Source organism: Lipophrys pholis (assembly GCF_963383615.2).
Source record: "Lipophrys pholis genome assembly, chromosome: 1".
Classification (NCBI taxonomy): Eukaryota; Metazoa; Chordata; class Actinopteri; order Blenniiformes; family Blenniidae; genus Lipophrys; species Lipophrys pholis.
In genome coordinates this window covers 32,687,180-32,705,599 of record NC_137635.1, presented here as the reverse complement: position 1 = coordinate 32,705,599, position 18,420 = coordinate 32,687,180, and the positions used below count along the sequence as shown (strand labels likewise).

Below are 18,420 nucleotides of genomic sequence, written 5' to 3'. Positions count from 1 at the left end.
TTAATTGTTTGGTACACAAGAAATAATTTATACTTATAACTTATTAAGGCACTGTTTTACTTTGCTCTGGTTAATTTATTTGCCAATATTTCTATTCTTGCCAGTTTATTGTATAAATCAATTGTAATCAAAATTTTTATTTGTTCCTTCCTTATTTGTGCTTTAATCTCATAAATGCAACATCAACAACAGTTTTGATATATGAAGTAAAACTATGAGTTTCGAGGTATGGGGGGGTTGCCTCTTTGGACCGTAGAGGTTGCAGACCGCTGATATAGGTGTTCCTCCTCTCTACCGTTGTCACCCTATCTGGTTCCTGTGTTCTCGTTGCACCACAGAGACGAGTGCTCTTCATTAATGAATACCAGAGCTGCATTCTTTTGGGTTCAACTTTCTCGGGTGGCCTGCTCTCTTGTTCTCTTCTTGCCATGAAGAGCGTGCTTGACATAGATCACATTCTCCCAGGGACACGTAACCCTATACGTGACAAAGGCAGGTTTCTCCCAGATTAGCCGCTAATACCGTTTGAAAATTCTTGTGCACCTTTGCAAACATGAGTCACATTCCTGAGTGCTTTTATTGCCCCCGATATACCTCACACCCAGAGGTGCTGATGAGCTATTTCAGGACATGGCTCTGGATATAAAGATGAGAGGAAGAGGAGCTCAGCGATATCTTCTTTCAAACAAATCTTTCTCACACAACAGAGATATCGACTTGTACCAGTTGGGGGCGGTTTGGCTACACAGACAATGAGTTTGCTCAATGCACCAAGACAATGAGGAGAACGGTGTGACTGACAAGTGAATGTTATGGTGTCATCAGAGTCCGTTCACATTGTTCATGAGTCATCCTGTGTGCCTTGGCTTGTCGGAATATAAAAACAAATCGCACAACTGTTGTTCTACATGGCTCCTCTATTTTATCCATCATAATCCTTTTGAGTTGTTTTTCATGCTTTGCAACTTTTCAAATTATATTGGTGATTGAAATCGTGAACGCAGGATGTAATTTACAAGGCAGCAATGGGAGGATTTTTTCATCTTCTATCATCTTCATAGACTTCATCTGAATATTTTTTTATGAACACACATAAATGACCCCCTCCCTTCATCATATTTATTCTTCTCTAGCAAATCATGCAACACACACAGAATGGATGTGTTTTAAATCACAAGTGCTGCAGGTTGAGAAGAGTTTATAGTTGAAACAGTAAAGTTAGATGTGGATTTTCTCTCTTTCCAATGGTTCCATTTATCTGGATCCATGTAGACAATAAGTCAATTTCAGTGTAAATGTTGCTGCTAATTACCTGAACAATCAAGATGAGGCCATATTCCATAAAAATATGAGATGATTATTATATATTCATCCAAACCAAAATTATGTTGGACTCCAATAAACTGGAGATGCAGCAAACTTGAAGTGAACCATGTTTGGGTTACTGTCTGAACTGACCTTCATAGTAAAACTCTACACTGGCTAAAAAAGACTTATTGTGAATTTATGAGCTCCTGCTTTGTCAAAATAAGAGTATAAAAAAAACCTAATAGGATCTAGCTATTCTTTATCCTAAAAACACCTTAAATTCCATTTATTTTAGGATCTCTTGATTGACAAATACATTTCTCAATGAGAAACATTTTATTTGTTTTTGTCAGATTTCGTATGTACACCTTACTGCCCCTTTATCCCACAATATAGTGTATCATTGTAAGAAATACTGTAAATATGAATCACTGGATGCATTGTGGCCTGTTTGAAAATGGTTGCCAACTGCAATCTGTCATTTGTACTAGTTTTGTGTGCATAGTGCGTGTTTTTCAGGCATCAATCACGAGCTCTGAGTGGGAAAACAACATGCAAAGTGGGTCAGTTAATATGACAAATGTAAAGTATACTGTATGTGTGTTGCAATGGTGTAGAGTTTACAAATTCCTGAAACACAAAGTTCAACACAAATATTGAATTCTCTGATGATCATCAACAAATCATTGTTAGTTTGGATTAAACCTTGTGGCCAAACACGGACACTTCTTGTGAAATACAATCCAAAATCATCTTCATATTGCTCCTATTAAGCAGGACTTACATGAGGTGAAACAGGTGAAACCAATTCACAGAACAATCTCAGCTCATGTAAACAGTTTCGCCCTTATTCTCATACAAATGGGCAGAGTCAGACTGAGTGCTGATCGAGAGTCTTTGATAATTGGATGGAGACCATGTTAAAACGCCACAGCAAGCCTGGACTTGGACACAGAGGATATGAGCGGGTGAGATAGCGCAGATGCTTCTGACATGAAAGTGCGTATGGGAAAACACAGAGCAGGAACCGGTGGTATGCAATGCCATCAATCTTATTTATGAACTGAGCTCTTATCTGGTGTACTGACTGACAACATTGTGAAGACTCGCCAACATTCCTCACTGAATGTGAAAGGCAGCTGACATGTTTCCACCGCTTGCCTCTATTCTCGCTCGCTCTCTTTTTTTCCCCCCAGAATTGGTATGATGGAGGAGGATAGAATGTAAATGCGAGTCAGAGGGCAAAATTCCTCTTTGCTCCAAAAGAATTCTGAGAAAATTACTTTTTTTACACTTTTTGGAGGTCCTTCCTCCGGCTGAGATCGAATGGGAACGTCATAATGAAGCGCACAGTCACCATGCAAGCACTGGGTTTTTCACAGCGTAAACCGGGGAAATGATCTTCTCACGCTGTGTTTGCGTGTGCTGTCAGAGTTTATTGCCCCGTCGTGAATTTTTACAATTTAACAACACATTCCTAATAAGCAAAGGGCTTTGAAGCTTCCCGACGCCCAGCGACTGTTTGTGAATGACATTCATGGAGTCAGACAGTAAAAGGGGAAAGTGTATTGTTCTCAAACTGTAGAAAACGTTATCAAGGCACTCTAGCAATGATATCCTACAACATAAAAGCAATACCAGCCCCAGTGTGCACATGACACACGACACACACACACACACACACACACACACACACACACACACACACACACACACACACACACACACACACACACACACACACACACACACACACACACACACACACACACACACACACACACACAAACACAAACACAAACAGGAGGACACAAATGAATGTCGAAGTGCTGTGTTAAAAGATTGATTGACTGAGCTCCTCGGGGCAGATAAATGCTGCGCTTGATTAATGAACACATGGAATAACTTGTCAGATCCTCAGGAGGCCGAGGTCGTCAAAACACCCAGCAGGGGAGTAAATCAACTAATCCACATCATTTTTATTTTCTCCTGCCATAAAGGTCACAGCATATCTGTGGATGTTGGTCATGCATGCATCATTCCCAGAGGGGCCAGATGGGAGAGCGACCTGTCACCACCTGCTGCAGTTGTGTCATTCCTATTTGTTTAGTTGCTGTGTGTTGAAACCGGCAGAGGTGACCCCCACCCCACCACCCCCCCAAGCCCATATTTCAGCCACATGTGGCTGCTGTGGACTGAGTCTGCTTCAAGATAATGTAACTCAGGCTTTCCCGTGACCAGGAGGTCGACTTAAATGATGCTCAGCGATCATGTATTCCAGTGGGAAAATAAGTATTTTAAATATCTCCCTCAGCTGAGTCTGTCTTTGCCATTAAACTCCTTTATTTCTTTATGCTTTCCGCTAAATTAACAAAGGTCAACTGAAGCGAGAACTACAATATACAAAATAACAGTCGCCACTTTTTGAGTTACATTGGTTATATTTGTTCAAATTATGTAAACAACATAGTATTCACCCTCTTTACTGTTGCACAGTCTGTGCACCCGATTGATGCATTATTCTCAAAATATTTAAAAAAAAAACTGAGCTTGAGCTTCAACATTGTAAAATGAAAACCACTGCATATACTGCAAACATATACTCAATAAGATTTGTAGGTCTTATTTAGTTTTCTTTATTTGTGAATAACACTGTATAATCCAGCATAAGAAGTCCAAAATAGATATATAGGCAATGTTTGAAGGGGAATGAAATAATTTAGAGAGTATTTTTACAACTAAAAATGGCTGATAAAAACTAAAAACTGTGATTTTGATCAGTTTCACAAGATGTTACATGAGTTTAGATAGTATAATTGCTGTTTATTCTTACACTAACTAGTATAGATCACAACACCTTGGAGTTAAAATGTTAAATTTACACGTAGCGGGTGCACTTTAAAAGTTGAATGGTGTGCACATGCGCTCTGTTTTAAAGAAGCTGTTTGCTTTGCGTGTGTCAGTGTGATGAGTGATTTACTTGTTCATCACTTACTTAGTGGAAGATGCTCTATATAATCTAGATTTCAGCAGTCCATGAAAGCAATAATGTGTAACTGCAAGACAACAGACAAGAATCCACAATGTCACGATTTCATCAAACCAATAATACTGTCAATATAAAGACTCACAACAGATGGTGCTACAGACATTAAATGTTTAAGAGCCAGATTTCATAGACTGTTAAGAATTATTTACACACTCATGAGATGCAGGACATGCACACATTTGCTCCTCCTACTGAAAAACACAGGCGCTTTCAGATGGGAGATAAGAGGCGATGACTGCTTCACAGCTCAATGCAGACACACACATGCACATGATGCAGCCGTGACACCACAGCACATCTCACAAGAATGGATGACTGAGCAACTGTTCATCCACAGGCGAGCTTGGCGTATGGTGAAAACACACCAGGGTTAGAAAGTGTTTCTTTAATTTGGACACTTGAAGCCTTAATAGAAGGTATATTATGAAGAAGTCACATGTGTTTATTACAAATCTACGTGATGCAACCATATGAGCAATGAACGCTATCCCAGGTTTAATATACTGTGTTCACGTGATGGTCCCCAAGTTTCAAAGCTGAAGAGCATCATCTGCTGGTGAATTTATGAACATGCATGTCTGGACACATGACAGCCTTACAGAAGCCACAGGTTTTTCTTCTTGTTGTTGTTGATTTTATAAGATTTATCAAATTTGTTGAAAATGTGAAAAATACAACGAATATTAGTAGCCTATAATTGAAATAAAAAGATTAAAGCTAAAAACAAATAAAAAAGAAAGAAATTTAGATTATTTCTTAAAAGGAGAATTGCTCATATTGATGGATTTAGCAGGGAAATTAACCCAATTGTTTTGATGGAAAATTAATATATTATGAACACCAGTAATGATGTAACAATCATGTCTTTGGATTGTAAGAACTCTGTGAGAGTTCAACAGACTCCATCGTGGATCTTCCCGCTGTGAGGCAACAGTGTCGATATGATATTAGGTATGCTGCTGATTGGAGCGAGCAGCTACCTAACCTATCGCAAAGTTGACAAAATGCCGAAAATGCTGACAGCTACATTGGGAAGAATCACTGAAGGACTGAACAGGGCTCTGAACACTCAGACTCATACGATAAACGAACTCAGAAGCAGGCTGGACGCCACTTCTGGACGTTTGCGTGAAATGGATTCCAACTTGGAGAAGCTTGGTGCCCTGGCGGAACGCTAAATTTGGATTTATTATAATTTGACCACAGATTTGGAATATACTCGCTGGAGACCAGAGACTTTCACCTTGGGCTGTTCTCAAAACAAGACGCCGCTACCAAAAACATGTCTAACCTTCATTGGATTCCCATGACAACCTGAGGTTGTTTACATTCTCTCCTAGGATATTGACGTCACAGACGCTCTTCCCACTTCACCCTTATCTTCTCACACCTTCTTCCCCCGAGGAACTATCTCTGACCAGAACTTATCCGAGGTCGTCTCACAGCATCAGACGCCGGACCGTCTGGGAAGGAGGAAAAACTCGGAACTGTCCCCCCCCCCAGCGATTGGGGGCGTCCACGCTGTGCGCCGGAACTGGCTGCGTGGCAAATGGAGCTCTCATGATTGACTGGGTGCAAATTCTCTCCTGCAACCCCCACCCCCCCCACCCTCCCTCCCCACTCCGTGGAATCCTGTATGCTCTGTCTTGTCATGTTTTATGTTGTAATATGCCGGATGCTAATTGTGCTGAGGTGTTTTTTTTCTTATATTCCAGACTTTACTCTATAAGGAGTACTGTCTGCAATGTGACTTCTTTTTTCTCCTCCCTCTCCCAGTGTTGTCCTCTTTTCATCTGTGCTTGACGTAATTTCGTTGTACTGAAAATGTATAATGACAATAAAATCATCATTATCATCAATACAAGGTCATTAGCATTATGCTACCTCTTTACTGATGTCTCCTTGTGCAAAAGAAAGTAACATGTCAAAAACAATTCTTTGCAGTGTTCAGCATTCACCTTTACAGCTTTCACTCTGGCGTCACTGAAATTATGACAATCACATTTGAACTTAATTTTTTTTAATGATGAATAACAATGGATGGATGGGTGGATGGATACATCTGCTCCACACCATTATTTTAACCCTTGTTAAAGCAAAATTTTAAGATTACATTAAAAATCCTTCACAGTAGATTTTTTTTCCCATTTACAGTATCAGTGCTAATAGCAATAACATGGATTTAACAAGAACATAAATCAGAAATGATAATGATAACTCTTGTTTGGTTGACATCCTAGGATGAATCTCCTTCTCTCCGGTGTACGCCCTTCACCAAAACATTCGCACCGTCTCGGGAATCCCCGCCCACCTCCGCCTACTGTATGCATTGTTTTTTTTCAGCTTCAGCTGGTTGAGTGTGGAGTTATTGCAGAGGTATAAAGTTTACACTGTCTTGTTGTTGTTTTATACTGAGAGGCGGAGGTGGCACAAACACTCATATACAATAAAGCAGAAGCATAAATACTTGACTTTGGTGAAAGTAGAACTTCTTGAGTAAAAGTAAACAAGTTCTGCAATGTACAAGTATTAGAGTGTGTGTGTGTGTGTGTGTGTGTGTGTACCACACTATAAACACACTGATAAACTAAATACGTATAATAGAACTGGTATTGATAGTTTCTGGAGGACAGTAGTATCATGCAGTGTACATACAGGATGAGACAACTGGATTAGAAAGGCTTTTCAAAGATATCCATTCTTTTTAAAGGTGTGAAAATATGACCTCACCCTCTCTAATCTGAACACTGAAACATCTGCTGGCGAGAATAATAGGGAGGCAAAAGCAGTTGCAACTCAAGGTTATGAGAACTACTTCTGAACACCCAGCTCTTGTATTCACTCTGCTGTTCCTCAGCTGACACTGTACTCACTGCTGTACATGTATGTATCAGTCCATTGTCGCAGTGCAAGTTGAGACTTAAACTAGATCTCTGACTCTGTTGTTTTCACGCCTATTTTCTAAATTCTCCTGACTGAAACCTAACGAAAAGTCAATTAAAGCATCTTGAGGTTAAAAGACATTGAACATGTTTTGTATGATTGTGAAAATAAAGGTGTGGACGTGTGTTAAAAGTGCCACAAAAGGTGCCTATAGGTAATTGTGAATGTGTTGCTCTTAAGTGAAGAGGTTGTATTGTTTTCTGACTCCTTGTAGTTACTTATTACCTAAGGAGGTGTGAAGCGTTTCTGTTTACCCACCACTTCTCCCTCCATATCTCGAACAGGTGGTGATTACACGGAAAGGTAATTACACATGCTGCATTACAGGACTTCTGCTTCATGGGAGTTTGAGGCAAATGAGGGTAAAAGGGGATTCCAACTACTGTTATTAGGTTATATGAAGAACGATGAACCTGGACATTTTGGGGGCTCGGTGAAGTGTCTTACACGTTGTTATTAGAGTTCAAAACTTGAAATAATTGTGGAGTGCAAAGCAACAAATCTGATTGGAATGATCAATAATACCTGTTTTTTTTTTTTACCTTTTGAAGTTTTTTTTGTTTGTTTTGTTTTTAGGTTGATAATTTGGTGCAATTTATCCATCAAATGGTATTGTTAGATATTATGTGCAACAGTTTTAATACTGTAGTATTGACAACCAATGGCATTTTATGGCCATTCAATTTAGTATTGGAGTATCAGTAAAACGTGACAGTTCTAAATTCAGAGCAGATCGAACGTGAGTCAAGACACAAGCATTTCATTTGTAAAAATGCAGACGATTCAGAGAAGTTTTAAAACTTGAGATGAGATTAGATCAGACTATATACATCAAAATTAGGCAAATTCGGTCAAAACAACATTGTACAAACAGTGTGGCGCAAGAGAATAGACTCAGTAGATAATCAGATAAATATATATACAACTATATACACATGTCTCTGTCAGTAAAAAGCGAAGAGAAGTTGGTTCTACCCATGATTTGAAGGTTTAGTTTGAGAGTTTGTGAGCAACCGGTGCACGCCTGACAGTAAATCAAGCCTCCCCGGCCGTAGACCCGAGTCCCTGCAGCTTCCATGTTTACTAAAGCAGAAACCAGCGACTGTTGGAGCGGTTAAAAGGGGATTTCTGTTTCTCAACACTTTATCAGCATTTCTTTAATGGATATTCCTGAGACATCCCACGCGGGTGTTGTTCCTGGAGTTGTCCCACCCAGGAGCCCGGTTGGTTGATGGAGCTTCGTCCCCCCCGGGAGCTGCTTGTTTTATTTCATGCTGCCGGTCCGGGTGGAGTCTGGTTCATCATCACGGACCGGAGCGCAGGAGGAGACCAGGGGGGGTCAGGAGAGGTTTGATCCGGGATGTGCTCGGTGGTCGGGTGTGACTCCTGGCGTCGCGGCGTCGAGCGTTTCAGGCTCCCGGAGGACCCGGAGAGGAGGCTGGAGTGGGTCCAGTTCGTGCTGGAGGTGAACGGGCAGCGACTGAAGGAGTCGTCCTGGACTGAGATCAGCATCTGCGGGGAGCACTTCGCCGAGGACTGCCTGGAGAGCCCCGCCGCCGCCGCCGCGGCCGCCGACTCCGACGCCGGGGAGCTGCGGCTAAAGTCCGGCGCCGTGCCGTCCCAGATGGAGGGCAGCACCGAGAAGTGGACCGACGGCGAGGTCCGCGATCTGCTCAACCTGTACGGCTGCAGGGAGAGCCAGCGGGACTGCGCCAGGAGGAACCTAAAGGTGTACGCCACCATCTCGGAGCAGCTGGCCGTGCGCGGCGTCCACCGCACGGCCAAGCAGTGCCGGGAGAAGATCAAGAAGCTCAAGCAGGACTACAAGAAGGTGAAGGACCAGAACATCCGGAGCGGCTACGAGAGGAAGACCAACAAATGGTACGAGAAGATGGACGCCATCCTCGGACACAGGCCGGAGTACGCGGGCAACCTCGCGGAAGACGCCGCGACGGCGGCGGCAGCGGCAGCCGGGCCGGTGGGAATCCCCGAGGCAGGAGGCCGCGGCTCGGCTACAGACACAGTAAAGACAGAGGGTCTGTAAACCAGATCAAACTCTGGGTCAACATGAAGAGTTGTGCACAGACCCCCTGCTGGGCAGGTGCTGCAAGAACACAGAGAGAGAGAGAGAGAGAGAGAGAGAGAGAGAGAGAGAGAGAGATGCAGTCCACCTAACTTGGGCTGCAGGCATTTGTTGTTTGATTTACTTGTTTTAATGCAGGTGTTTCATACTCAACTTCAACATTTCAGATGTTACCAGAGTATGTTTCATCATTATCAGTCTTTTTAAGAGTGGTGAAGTGGTTAAGCACTCTCATATCACTGCAACTATTACAGAGTTTGCATGTTCTCCATTCGAGCTTAATTTGTGACTCTAAAATTGCCATAGGATTAAAAAAATTTTTTGCTTTGTATATTACAGGGGGATATAAATCTATTAAAATAAAAAAAGTCAAACACTGACCTATTGCTGCCACGTAGAAGAAGCAATAGATCCGTGTTACAAGTTCAATTCAGGTTTACTTTATCGAGCAAATTTTTGAAACTCAAACTCAAGGATTGGTATGGGGCAGTGGTCTCCTAAAGGCTAGAGAAGCAGACTTGAGATCAGAAGTTCACAGGTTCAAATCCTACAGTGGACAGGACACCATTGTGAGTCCCCGAGCAAAACCCTTGACCCCATCAGCTCTGAATTGTGAAAATATGTTTGGTACATGCATACCGAAGAATTTCTCCAAGTGGATTGAATAATTTAGTTAGTTAGTTTATGGTACATTTGACATCAGTCCTCATTTGTAAGTTTCTACTATGGTGCTATTTTGCTTTTGCAAGTTTTACTTACTAAGAAAATAGAAAAGTTTGGCAACGCAATTTGTAAAAAAAAAAAAAAGACAAATTCCTGTCTCCATCTGTACATTTTCAGTACACTGACAAGATAAGACGACATGATTTTGTAGCTCCTTCTGCAGTCATTTCAGAACCATTTAATAATAATTTTGTAATAATAATTAAATGCTGTGTTTGACACAGTGATTTTTATTGATTAATTTCAGATTTTCAATGAAATCAAATGTGTTTTTTTTTCTTTTTTATAGTGACTGCACCAGATGGGTCAGAGGATGGGTTTTTAAACGAAGCACGTTCAGCCAGCAGCATGTCCACAGATTGCTCGACTCCCAGCTCTCCGTGCCCTCCGTCGACCTGCACATCTCCCCCTTGCCCTTCGACCAGCAGCTTCAAGCCATCAACCAGCTACACGAGCCAACGCAGCTCTCCATTACCAAGACCAGGTGGGAGCAAATCTACTGAACAGCTGTACATTTGGATCAAAGTTTAGTGTGTCATGTCATGCGTTTATGTCTGTTTGCTGAACATCGTGTAACCGAAAACACAACTGGAAATGACATCAGCTACTCCCCATCCTATTTTTGTTAGCGCGCAAGAGAAAGAGGGAGGAGTCAGGCCTGCAGCGTTTGGTGAAGCAACTGCTACAAAAAGATGAGGAGGACCGCCGGGACAGCCAGAAAACCATGAACCAACTGCTCGCGATGCTCAGGGAGCAGAATGCCAGAGAAGCCGAAGAGCGTGAGCGACAACGGGCAGAGGCAGCTGAAGAAAGACGCAGACAGGACACATTTCATAAATTGCTCGGCATGTTGCTCCTTAGATTGACAGACGCAACACAGCAACCGACACACCCTACTTTGGACTGACAGCTTTCTTTTTGCAGTTCTTCTGTACAAAAAAAAAAAAGTGAGATACATGTATATAATTTTGTTTAAAAATAAAGATATGCACACACAATATAAATTACTTCTCAGTTGAGTATATTTGAGTCAAAAAAGGCTGGGAGACATGTAAAATAGAAAAAGGCTAAGTGTCTTAGTTTGTCAATGTGTTCATCCATAATCTCCCAGCCTGTTTTCTCTGAAGGTCATTGGTTTATTAATATCTCGCACAAAGCAGACAATACAGTTAATCCCATCCCTTCCACTTAAAAATCACATGTTCTGATGGTGCATTAAAATGGGAATGACAGTCATATTTAAAACCAATACATTCTCTGAATCACTTTTAAAACCAAAACACATTTATCTGCATTTGCTACTCGAGTTCTAGCAACAGCATCTCTTGAACAGATTAACAACAGTTTTTAAGATGGAGATTGATAAACCAACACTACTAAGTTGTGTAATACTCATGTACACAGCCTATGATGACTCACGTCATTTCGATCCTATGAAAGTGTGTCACCAGGTTTGAATTCAGCACCACAGAGGCAGGTGTAACTGGTAATTGTCAACTTTCTAGCAACACAACTGTTGAAGAAAATGACTTAATATCACAAGTGAAATAAATAAATTACATCAAACTGACATCCAGTAAAGATGTGACTATGTAAAGAAAGCAACAAACTAATAATCATGCTATAATAAGAGTCAAAACTCATTTTGAATAATGTAACTAATAATATTAGTCAGGTAGTTGTTTAAAATCATTTATTCAATGTTTTTACAGGAACACAAAACTATAAGGCTGTTCATCCCGATTACAGGTCACTTTACTCTGGACAAGTGACGGGTGAAAAAGTTAAGATTACCTGACTATGTATGTATGTATGTATGTATGTATGTGTGTATGTATGTATGTATGTATGTGTGTGTGTGTGTGTGTGTGTGTGTGTGTGTGCGTGTGTGTGTGTGTGTGTGTGTGTGTGTACGTACGTATTTATGTCAGGAGAATCTGTGCAGACAAAAAAGGAACAGAAACAACAGAGTAAACGATGTAGTTTAACTTTTACTTGCTGCAAGGAATTGATACATGTGGTGAGTTTAAGATCAAATGAGGAACAGCAGAGCGAATCAGACTTTTAAAAGCAAGGTTGGGCGTGCCCCAGATACACAAAGTATTTGTTTTGTGGTAGTTTGCATAACCTTGAATTGCAGCTGCATTTGTCTCCCTATTATTGTCACCAGCAGCCGTTTGATCTGAGGATTAAAGAGGTACAGTGCAGTTTGTTATACTATCTTTGTGCTACAGCTCGTCTAAGCAAAATAAATATTTGCACATCAATGTACAGAACAGATTTGCATCCGATCATGATGTAAAACTGCTTATAGATTAGATCAGACTTTATTAATCCCACATGGGGAAATTTGGTTTTATATTTAAATGTATTACATGCTATTATTTTATGTATCATTTTCGGCAATTTTTGGGCTTCTGCTGGGGTAGATTTTGGGCGGATGGACACAGTTTGGTCAATTCAAACAATAACAATTGAGAGGTAATAATGCATAAATGTCAGACACAATGTTCACCAAGGCATCGGTCACAAGAGAGCAAGGTTCTGCAACCTTTATGACCAAAAAGCCCAAAGATAAACATAGAAATAGATATATGCATACTGTAAAGACAATAAAACAGTGTCACACAACCTTTAAAAGAAAGAAAGTAGTATTTGCAGTGTTCACAGAGATATATATTAGGAAACAAATAAATAAAGGCTAAAGTCTAGTGCCATGACCTTGCATGAATGTATAAAAGTTTAAGGTCTGTTGCAGACAATTAGTCATTTAAGGAAGAAAACTGAAATTAGGAAATGCGAAGCAAACAAAAAAGGTACAGGTTTCAATATGACCAGAATGATAAATCTAGTTTTGTGTTGTGAATACTGAGACAGGACTGTAGATATAGATAAGTTCTCCTTACAATTAAATAACTGGTGACCTTGACATTGGCGTTTTAATATCTCCATCACACGCAATCCTGTTTCATGTGACCTTACAATTTGTCCTATGCATACAATCTGTCTACATTTTTACACTTTGTATTTACATACTTAGATCATGTGAACAATTTCTCTACCTTTTACACTTTGTATTGATGCACAAAGAGAGCAGCGCCTGTAATTTCATTATACTAGTCTGTATATGACATCTAATGACAGTAAAGTCATTCATTATGTTAAAGTTTATAACACTACTTTCTTGTGTTATGGAAATATACACGTTCACTTTTATACCAAATTTTATCTTCTTCCTATTCATCTGCTGCTAGAAGAAGTCTGATTTCAACCGACAAGGTTTCGCTGTTTTATGGTAATGACAATAAAGTTTTCTGATTTCACAGGTCTTCCTCGTTTTGGCATTAATTTCTTCAATGACCAGTTCAACCAGATGTCGTTTGGATGGTGTCCTCTTTTGTCATATTCTCATTCTTCTAGAAACACTGTCTGTGGCGTTTATTCTTATTTATAAAGTTTTAAAGCCTGCTATTACAAAGCTCTGAGCACTCCTGTTCTCCATTGTTGTCCTGGCGCACGTAGATGACGTAGTTGTTGTGCTCCCACGTCATCACGGACCTCCCATTTGTCTCAAGGAACAAATGTTAAATTGTGTCAGTATTACGCTAAAATAATTTCACGCATTCCCGAGGCTTCTTAAAATTGTTTCCCAGAAATCCAACAGATTTGATTCCACTTAGTTTCTCTCTAAAAAGAGAGCCCGAAAAGGATGCACGAGCTGCATGTATATTCTATGTTGTCAGATTTCAGGAAGCCACTGTGAGGTTTTAAATCAATCTAAGTCAGAAGGAGGGACCCAGGTCTGATCCGGCATGTGCTCGGTAGTAGGATGTGATTCGTTTCGTCGCAGTGCCAAGCGGTTCAAACTACCGGAAGAACCGGAGAAGAGACTGGAGTGGGTCCAGTTTGTGTTAGAAGTCAACGGGCAGCGTCTGAAAGAGTCCTCCTGGACTGAGATCAGTATCTGCTGTGAACATTTCAAAGAGGACTGTTTTGAAAACATCACCACAGAGACTGGGCCGGCACAGCTGAAGTCTGGAGCTGTCCCATCACTCAGTCCTAAACCAGAGGCAGATGGACCTGAGGTGCATCAGGTGAGGCGGATATAAACTTGTTGCCTCTTATAGTTTAGTGAAATTCAAAGGCTGTGATTTGTTGCTGAAGATTTTACTGTGATTTTATTTGAGGAAAAATCTGTCTATATCTATTATATCTGTCTGTCTTAGTATTGTAGTACTCGAGAGGGGTCTCAAGACCACAATGTCAAAGTCTTGATCTTGACTGCTTGGATGCTGTGTGTGTTTATTTTCTAATTGGATGAATAATTTAAACAAAACAAGATATATGTTAGGCAAGCAACAGTGTTGTGTTTTCCTGGATTTAAAGGCTGTTTTGATGCTTTGCACAGGAGTCTCAGGAAGCCACTGAACCTGCTTCTCACTGTGAACAACCAGAAACCTGTGACAGTGGCAGTTCACAGTCAAAGTCAGAATCAAATGACAATGCCATTGGTAAGAAGTTTTGCTTTGTTTTCTTCAAATCACAAAAAAAATAAAAAAAATCAAGTTATCATTTGCTCAAATATGTTCAGCTCATGTTGATGATGTACTTGATTTCACTGCAGTTCCAGAAAGTACAGAGCTGGACCACATATCTGACTATGGTCAGATGTTACAGAAAATTGTGAACATTGAGATGATCAAAGAAAAGTAAGTGACATTTACAGTCAGCTCCCTGTGATTGTTTGCATTATTAAAACTGTGATTTTACTGCGTTTATTTGACACTTTTCAGAGTAACACTTCTTCGGATGAAAGGCGAATACATCGTGAATGAAAACCAACTCCTCCAGTTGTTTAGCAGCAAGTGTCCAAGCTGCGGTTCAAAAATAAAGGTTGAAAGGGTCGTCGATGGCGTGATCATCGTCTTGAACCAGCAGTGCCTCCAGTGTGACTACAAGAACCAGTGGCACAGTCAGCTTAATGATCACATCTCAGCTGCTCATCAGGTAGAATAACGTTCTATAAATTTATTCAAAAATCGAGGGGGAAGGTGGGAGTTGATTTTTACGTTACATGTAGAGTCACAGTCTCAGCTGTGACAGATCTTAGGACCACTCACTTTTCTGTAGCATAAAAACGAAAGAAAAATCTAAATCTGTTGCATTCACTACGACAGTCGTCTGTTTCCTTTCCATTGTATCTACACGTCTATAACTCTTTCTTACTTTGGGTTTCTGGTGATGCAGCAGATTCCAAATGACATTGGGTGAAGGGAGGGTCCGTCCTGGACAGATCACCAGTTATTGATCACTTAACAAATACAATGTTTGTTTCTACATTCACCTCTTTAGACATGATGGAGGCACAGACGTGGCTGATGTGGTTACAATAAAGTGATGACTATGTTTTCAGTATGTTGCGGTGACAGCAAGAATATATCATACCATGTTATCTATCTTTGTTCATGCATCATGGCCAAAATCTTTTACTTTAGTTTTAATTTAATTTTTGTTTGCACAACTTTTCAGTTTAATTTAAACTGCTATTGATTTTTTGTTTTGTTTTTCATGATTCCACATTAAACAGATGCTGCACTTTTGAGGAATATTCCCATGAAGTCTGTTGATGTAGAGACAGTGATGAAGGACTACAGACCCACTGCTCCTTTACACCAGCTGGTTTTAAAAAGCACTTAATGCCTCATTTAAGCACAAATGTAGGGAAAGGGTACAAGGAATAGATTCCACTTTGGCCCTGGAGGCAAAAACGTACTGCCTCATTTCTGCTTCCATATTTCATTGTGGAGTGAAGAAAGCCCCCCCAACAAAGGTCTTTTGGTATTTTAAGTTTGCAGTTTTTTTCCTTGAGCGTTTTTCTTTTTAAAGCATTTGTTGGCTTGCTTCTGTCACTTCTATTAGATGTACAGAGGATTTGATAAGTGAAGCATGAAGTGGGATGTGAGGAACAGATGAACATGACAGGATATTAAAATGATGTAACATGTTTTTCACTAAAACAAAAACTTTTCAAACCTAATATTGAGGCAAATATAAAAAATATGTTATAAGGTAGTTGAAATAAATAAATGCAAATAAAGTCATATTCAATAGAATCTCAAAGTAATGATGTTGACAGTGATATCTTTTATTATGAAGAGACGGGAAGTCTGACATCCAACCTAGATGATAAAATACATTTATTTGAGTGTTGTTGAAGAAGCTTGAGTCACCATGAAGGAAGGAATCGTTTTGCTCCTGCTGGTTTTGGAAATAATACAGCAGGAAGAGGAAGTTGTAGACCACAGGAGTACACCGACCCTTCAGGGAAGTAGCACCATGGAAGTTCAGGTGAATTAGGACACAAATATTGGTGTTTAATTTCACCATGTTTTTTTCTGTTTTTGTTTTCATTCTTCACAGAGTGTTTCACCAGATCACACCAACAGCAGCAACACAGGCGTCAGTGAGATCGTTGCAGTCATGGACGAGGAGAGCGAGTCCTTGAAAGAAACAGAAGAGCCGAGTGGCCCCGGTGATGCCGACTCATCCGACGGCGACTGGCATCCGGTGGGAAACGAAAACGAGAGTACAAACGAAAACAGTGGACACGATGTTCCTCAGCACAAACACAGCCAACTCTGCTCGGATTGCGGGAAATTCTTTCACAGGCGACACAATCACACCTGTGAGCACAAAGCCAAGCCTTTTTCCTGCAACATCTGCGGCAAGAGGTGTGTCAGCGAGGTTTCCCTGAACTGCCACAGCCGAATCCACGACGTGAACTATGAGCATCACTGCAAATACTGCCACGTCACATTCAAGACGAAGGTGGACAAAGTAGCACACGAGCAGATCCACCTAACTCAAGGAAAGCCTTACAAATGTCCCGACTGCTCAAAGAGGTTTGCCACAAGTAGGCAGCGTGCGGACCACCTGGAAGAGCACAGAGGCCCCATTCAGTTAAAATGTCACATCTGTGGAATCCAGTTCGCGCGAGGCTGTTCCCTCCAGAGACATTTGGTCGTGCATACCGGGGAAAAGCCATTCAAGTGTCCCGAGTGCCAGCGTGGCTTCAACCAGGCGAGCCACCTAAAGTCCCACATGCGCCTGCACACGGGGGAGAGGCCGTACAAGTGTGAGCACTGCGACAAAAGCTTCAATCATAACGTGAGCTTGAAGAGTCACCTCAAAGGCTACCACTCGTCAAGCCCGGCGCCTAAACGGAAGAAAAGGGTCTTGAAGGCAAGGGAAAGTGACACGGGTGACGCTCGGGGTGATAAAAACAGGACAGAGGTGGACTCGGGGTTTGGTAATCGGGGGCATGAGACAGAACAGGAGGTGCAGACTGAGACAATATATGGATCTCGGAAGAGAAGAAGCTTGCTCAGATCCTTAGGGAGGGCTAACACGAACACAGCAGAGGAAGTGCGAAGTTCAAAAAAGAATACTGCCCAAGTCAAAACACGGAAGTCAAAGAATAAATGTTACAGTGATAAAGGTGAGGAAGAGCTGCTTGAAAGTGACGCATCCTTTGACTCATTGGAGGAGGAGGAAGACGAGAGGAGCGAGGAGGTAACGGCAGGTGTGAGGAGATCCAGAGGAAGAACAAACACTTCAGACTGTGACTCTGATTTTGACCGAGCAGAAATTAAGAAAACAAAACGCAACCTCTGGCAAACGCATAACGGCTCAAAGAGGCAGAGGGGAGGGAAAAGAAAGAATGAGGTCACTGAAAATACTTAAAGTAAAAGTGATATAGAAATGTTATCGATTTGAAGTCTTGTGTCGCACAGAGTAGGACTATTTCTTATAAGGTGCTGCATCTGAGTGGGTAAAAATGTGGCCTTATCCTTGAAGTGATGTTTCTTTACCGCTGTGAATGACTAATCCTGCTCACTGCTCTAACAAATATTTTCTTTCCACAGTACAGCCATATGCTCAATCTGAGATTATATTTCTGTTAAAGGGCCACATCTTTCATACTGCGTTTGCTATCAGCAGATTCACTCAAAACAAGCACTGGTACAATGATTATTTTAGTGCAAGCAATGACAGTCTGAACCCAAAACAAATCACGTGAACCGCAGGTTTTTATCCTCGACAGAATGCTGGCGTCTGTGCTCAACGTTTGGGTGGCTGTGGCCACGTGTTGAAGTGTCCTTGAGCAAGACCCAAACTGAATGGATTTGATGATGAGTTTGCATGGCAGCTGCCTCCATTCTGTGTGAATGGGTGAATGTGATCAACAGTGTAAAGCACTTCGGATACTGCTTGAGTGGTGGAAAAGTGAAATCCATGAATAAATTATTTAATA

At 41.1% G+C, this 18,420-nt stretch overlaps 2 protein-coding genes across 4 annotated transcripts; both read left to right on the top strand.

The window, feature by feature from the left end:
* Positions 1-8,359: 8,359 nt before the first annotated feature.
* On the top strand, positions 8,360-11,112 carry LOC308123778 (uncharacterized protein). Of its 3 annotated transcripts, none has more exons than XM_080486444.1 (3): positions 8,360-9,181; positions 10,396-10,590; positions 10,736-11,106. In XM_080486444.1, exons 1-3 carry the CDS (start codon positions 8,661-8,663, stop codon positions 10,800-10,802), a joined length of 783 nt encoding a protein of 260 aa, XP_080342570.1. In that variant the 5' UTR covers positions 8,360-8,660; the 3' UTR covers positions 10,803-11,106. The 3 variants fall into 3 exon arrangements, 2 of the variants coding, with proteins under 2 accessions (XP_080342570.1, XP_080342569.1); XR_013936252.1 differs by having other exon boundaries at positions 8,368-9,323; positions 10,736-11,102; XM_080486443.1 differs by having other exon boundaries at positions 8,383-9,336; positions 10,736-11,112.
* A 2,514-nt stretch (positions 11,113-13,626) lies between these two features.
* On the top strand, positions 13,627-18,420 carry LOC308121824 (uncharacterized protein). The gene is made up of 5 exons (XM_080483350.1): positions 13,627-14,200; positions 14,515-14,617; positions 14,731-14,815; positions 14,900-15,113; positions 16,527-18,420. Exons 1-5 carry the CDS (start codon positions 13,919-13,921, stop codon positions 17,847-17,849), a joined length of 2,007 nt encoding a protein of 668 aa, XP_080339476.1. The 5' UTR covers positions 13,627-13,918; the 3' UTR covers positions 17,850-18,420.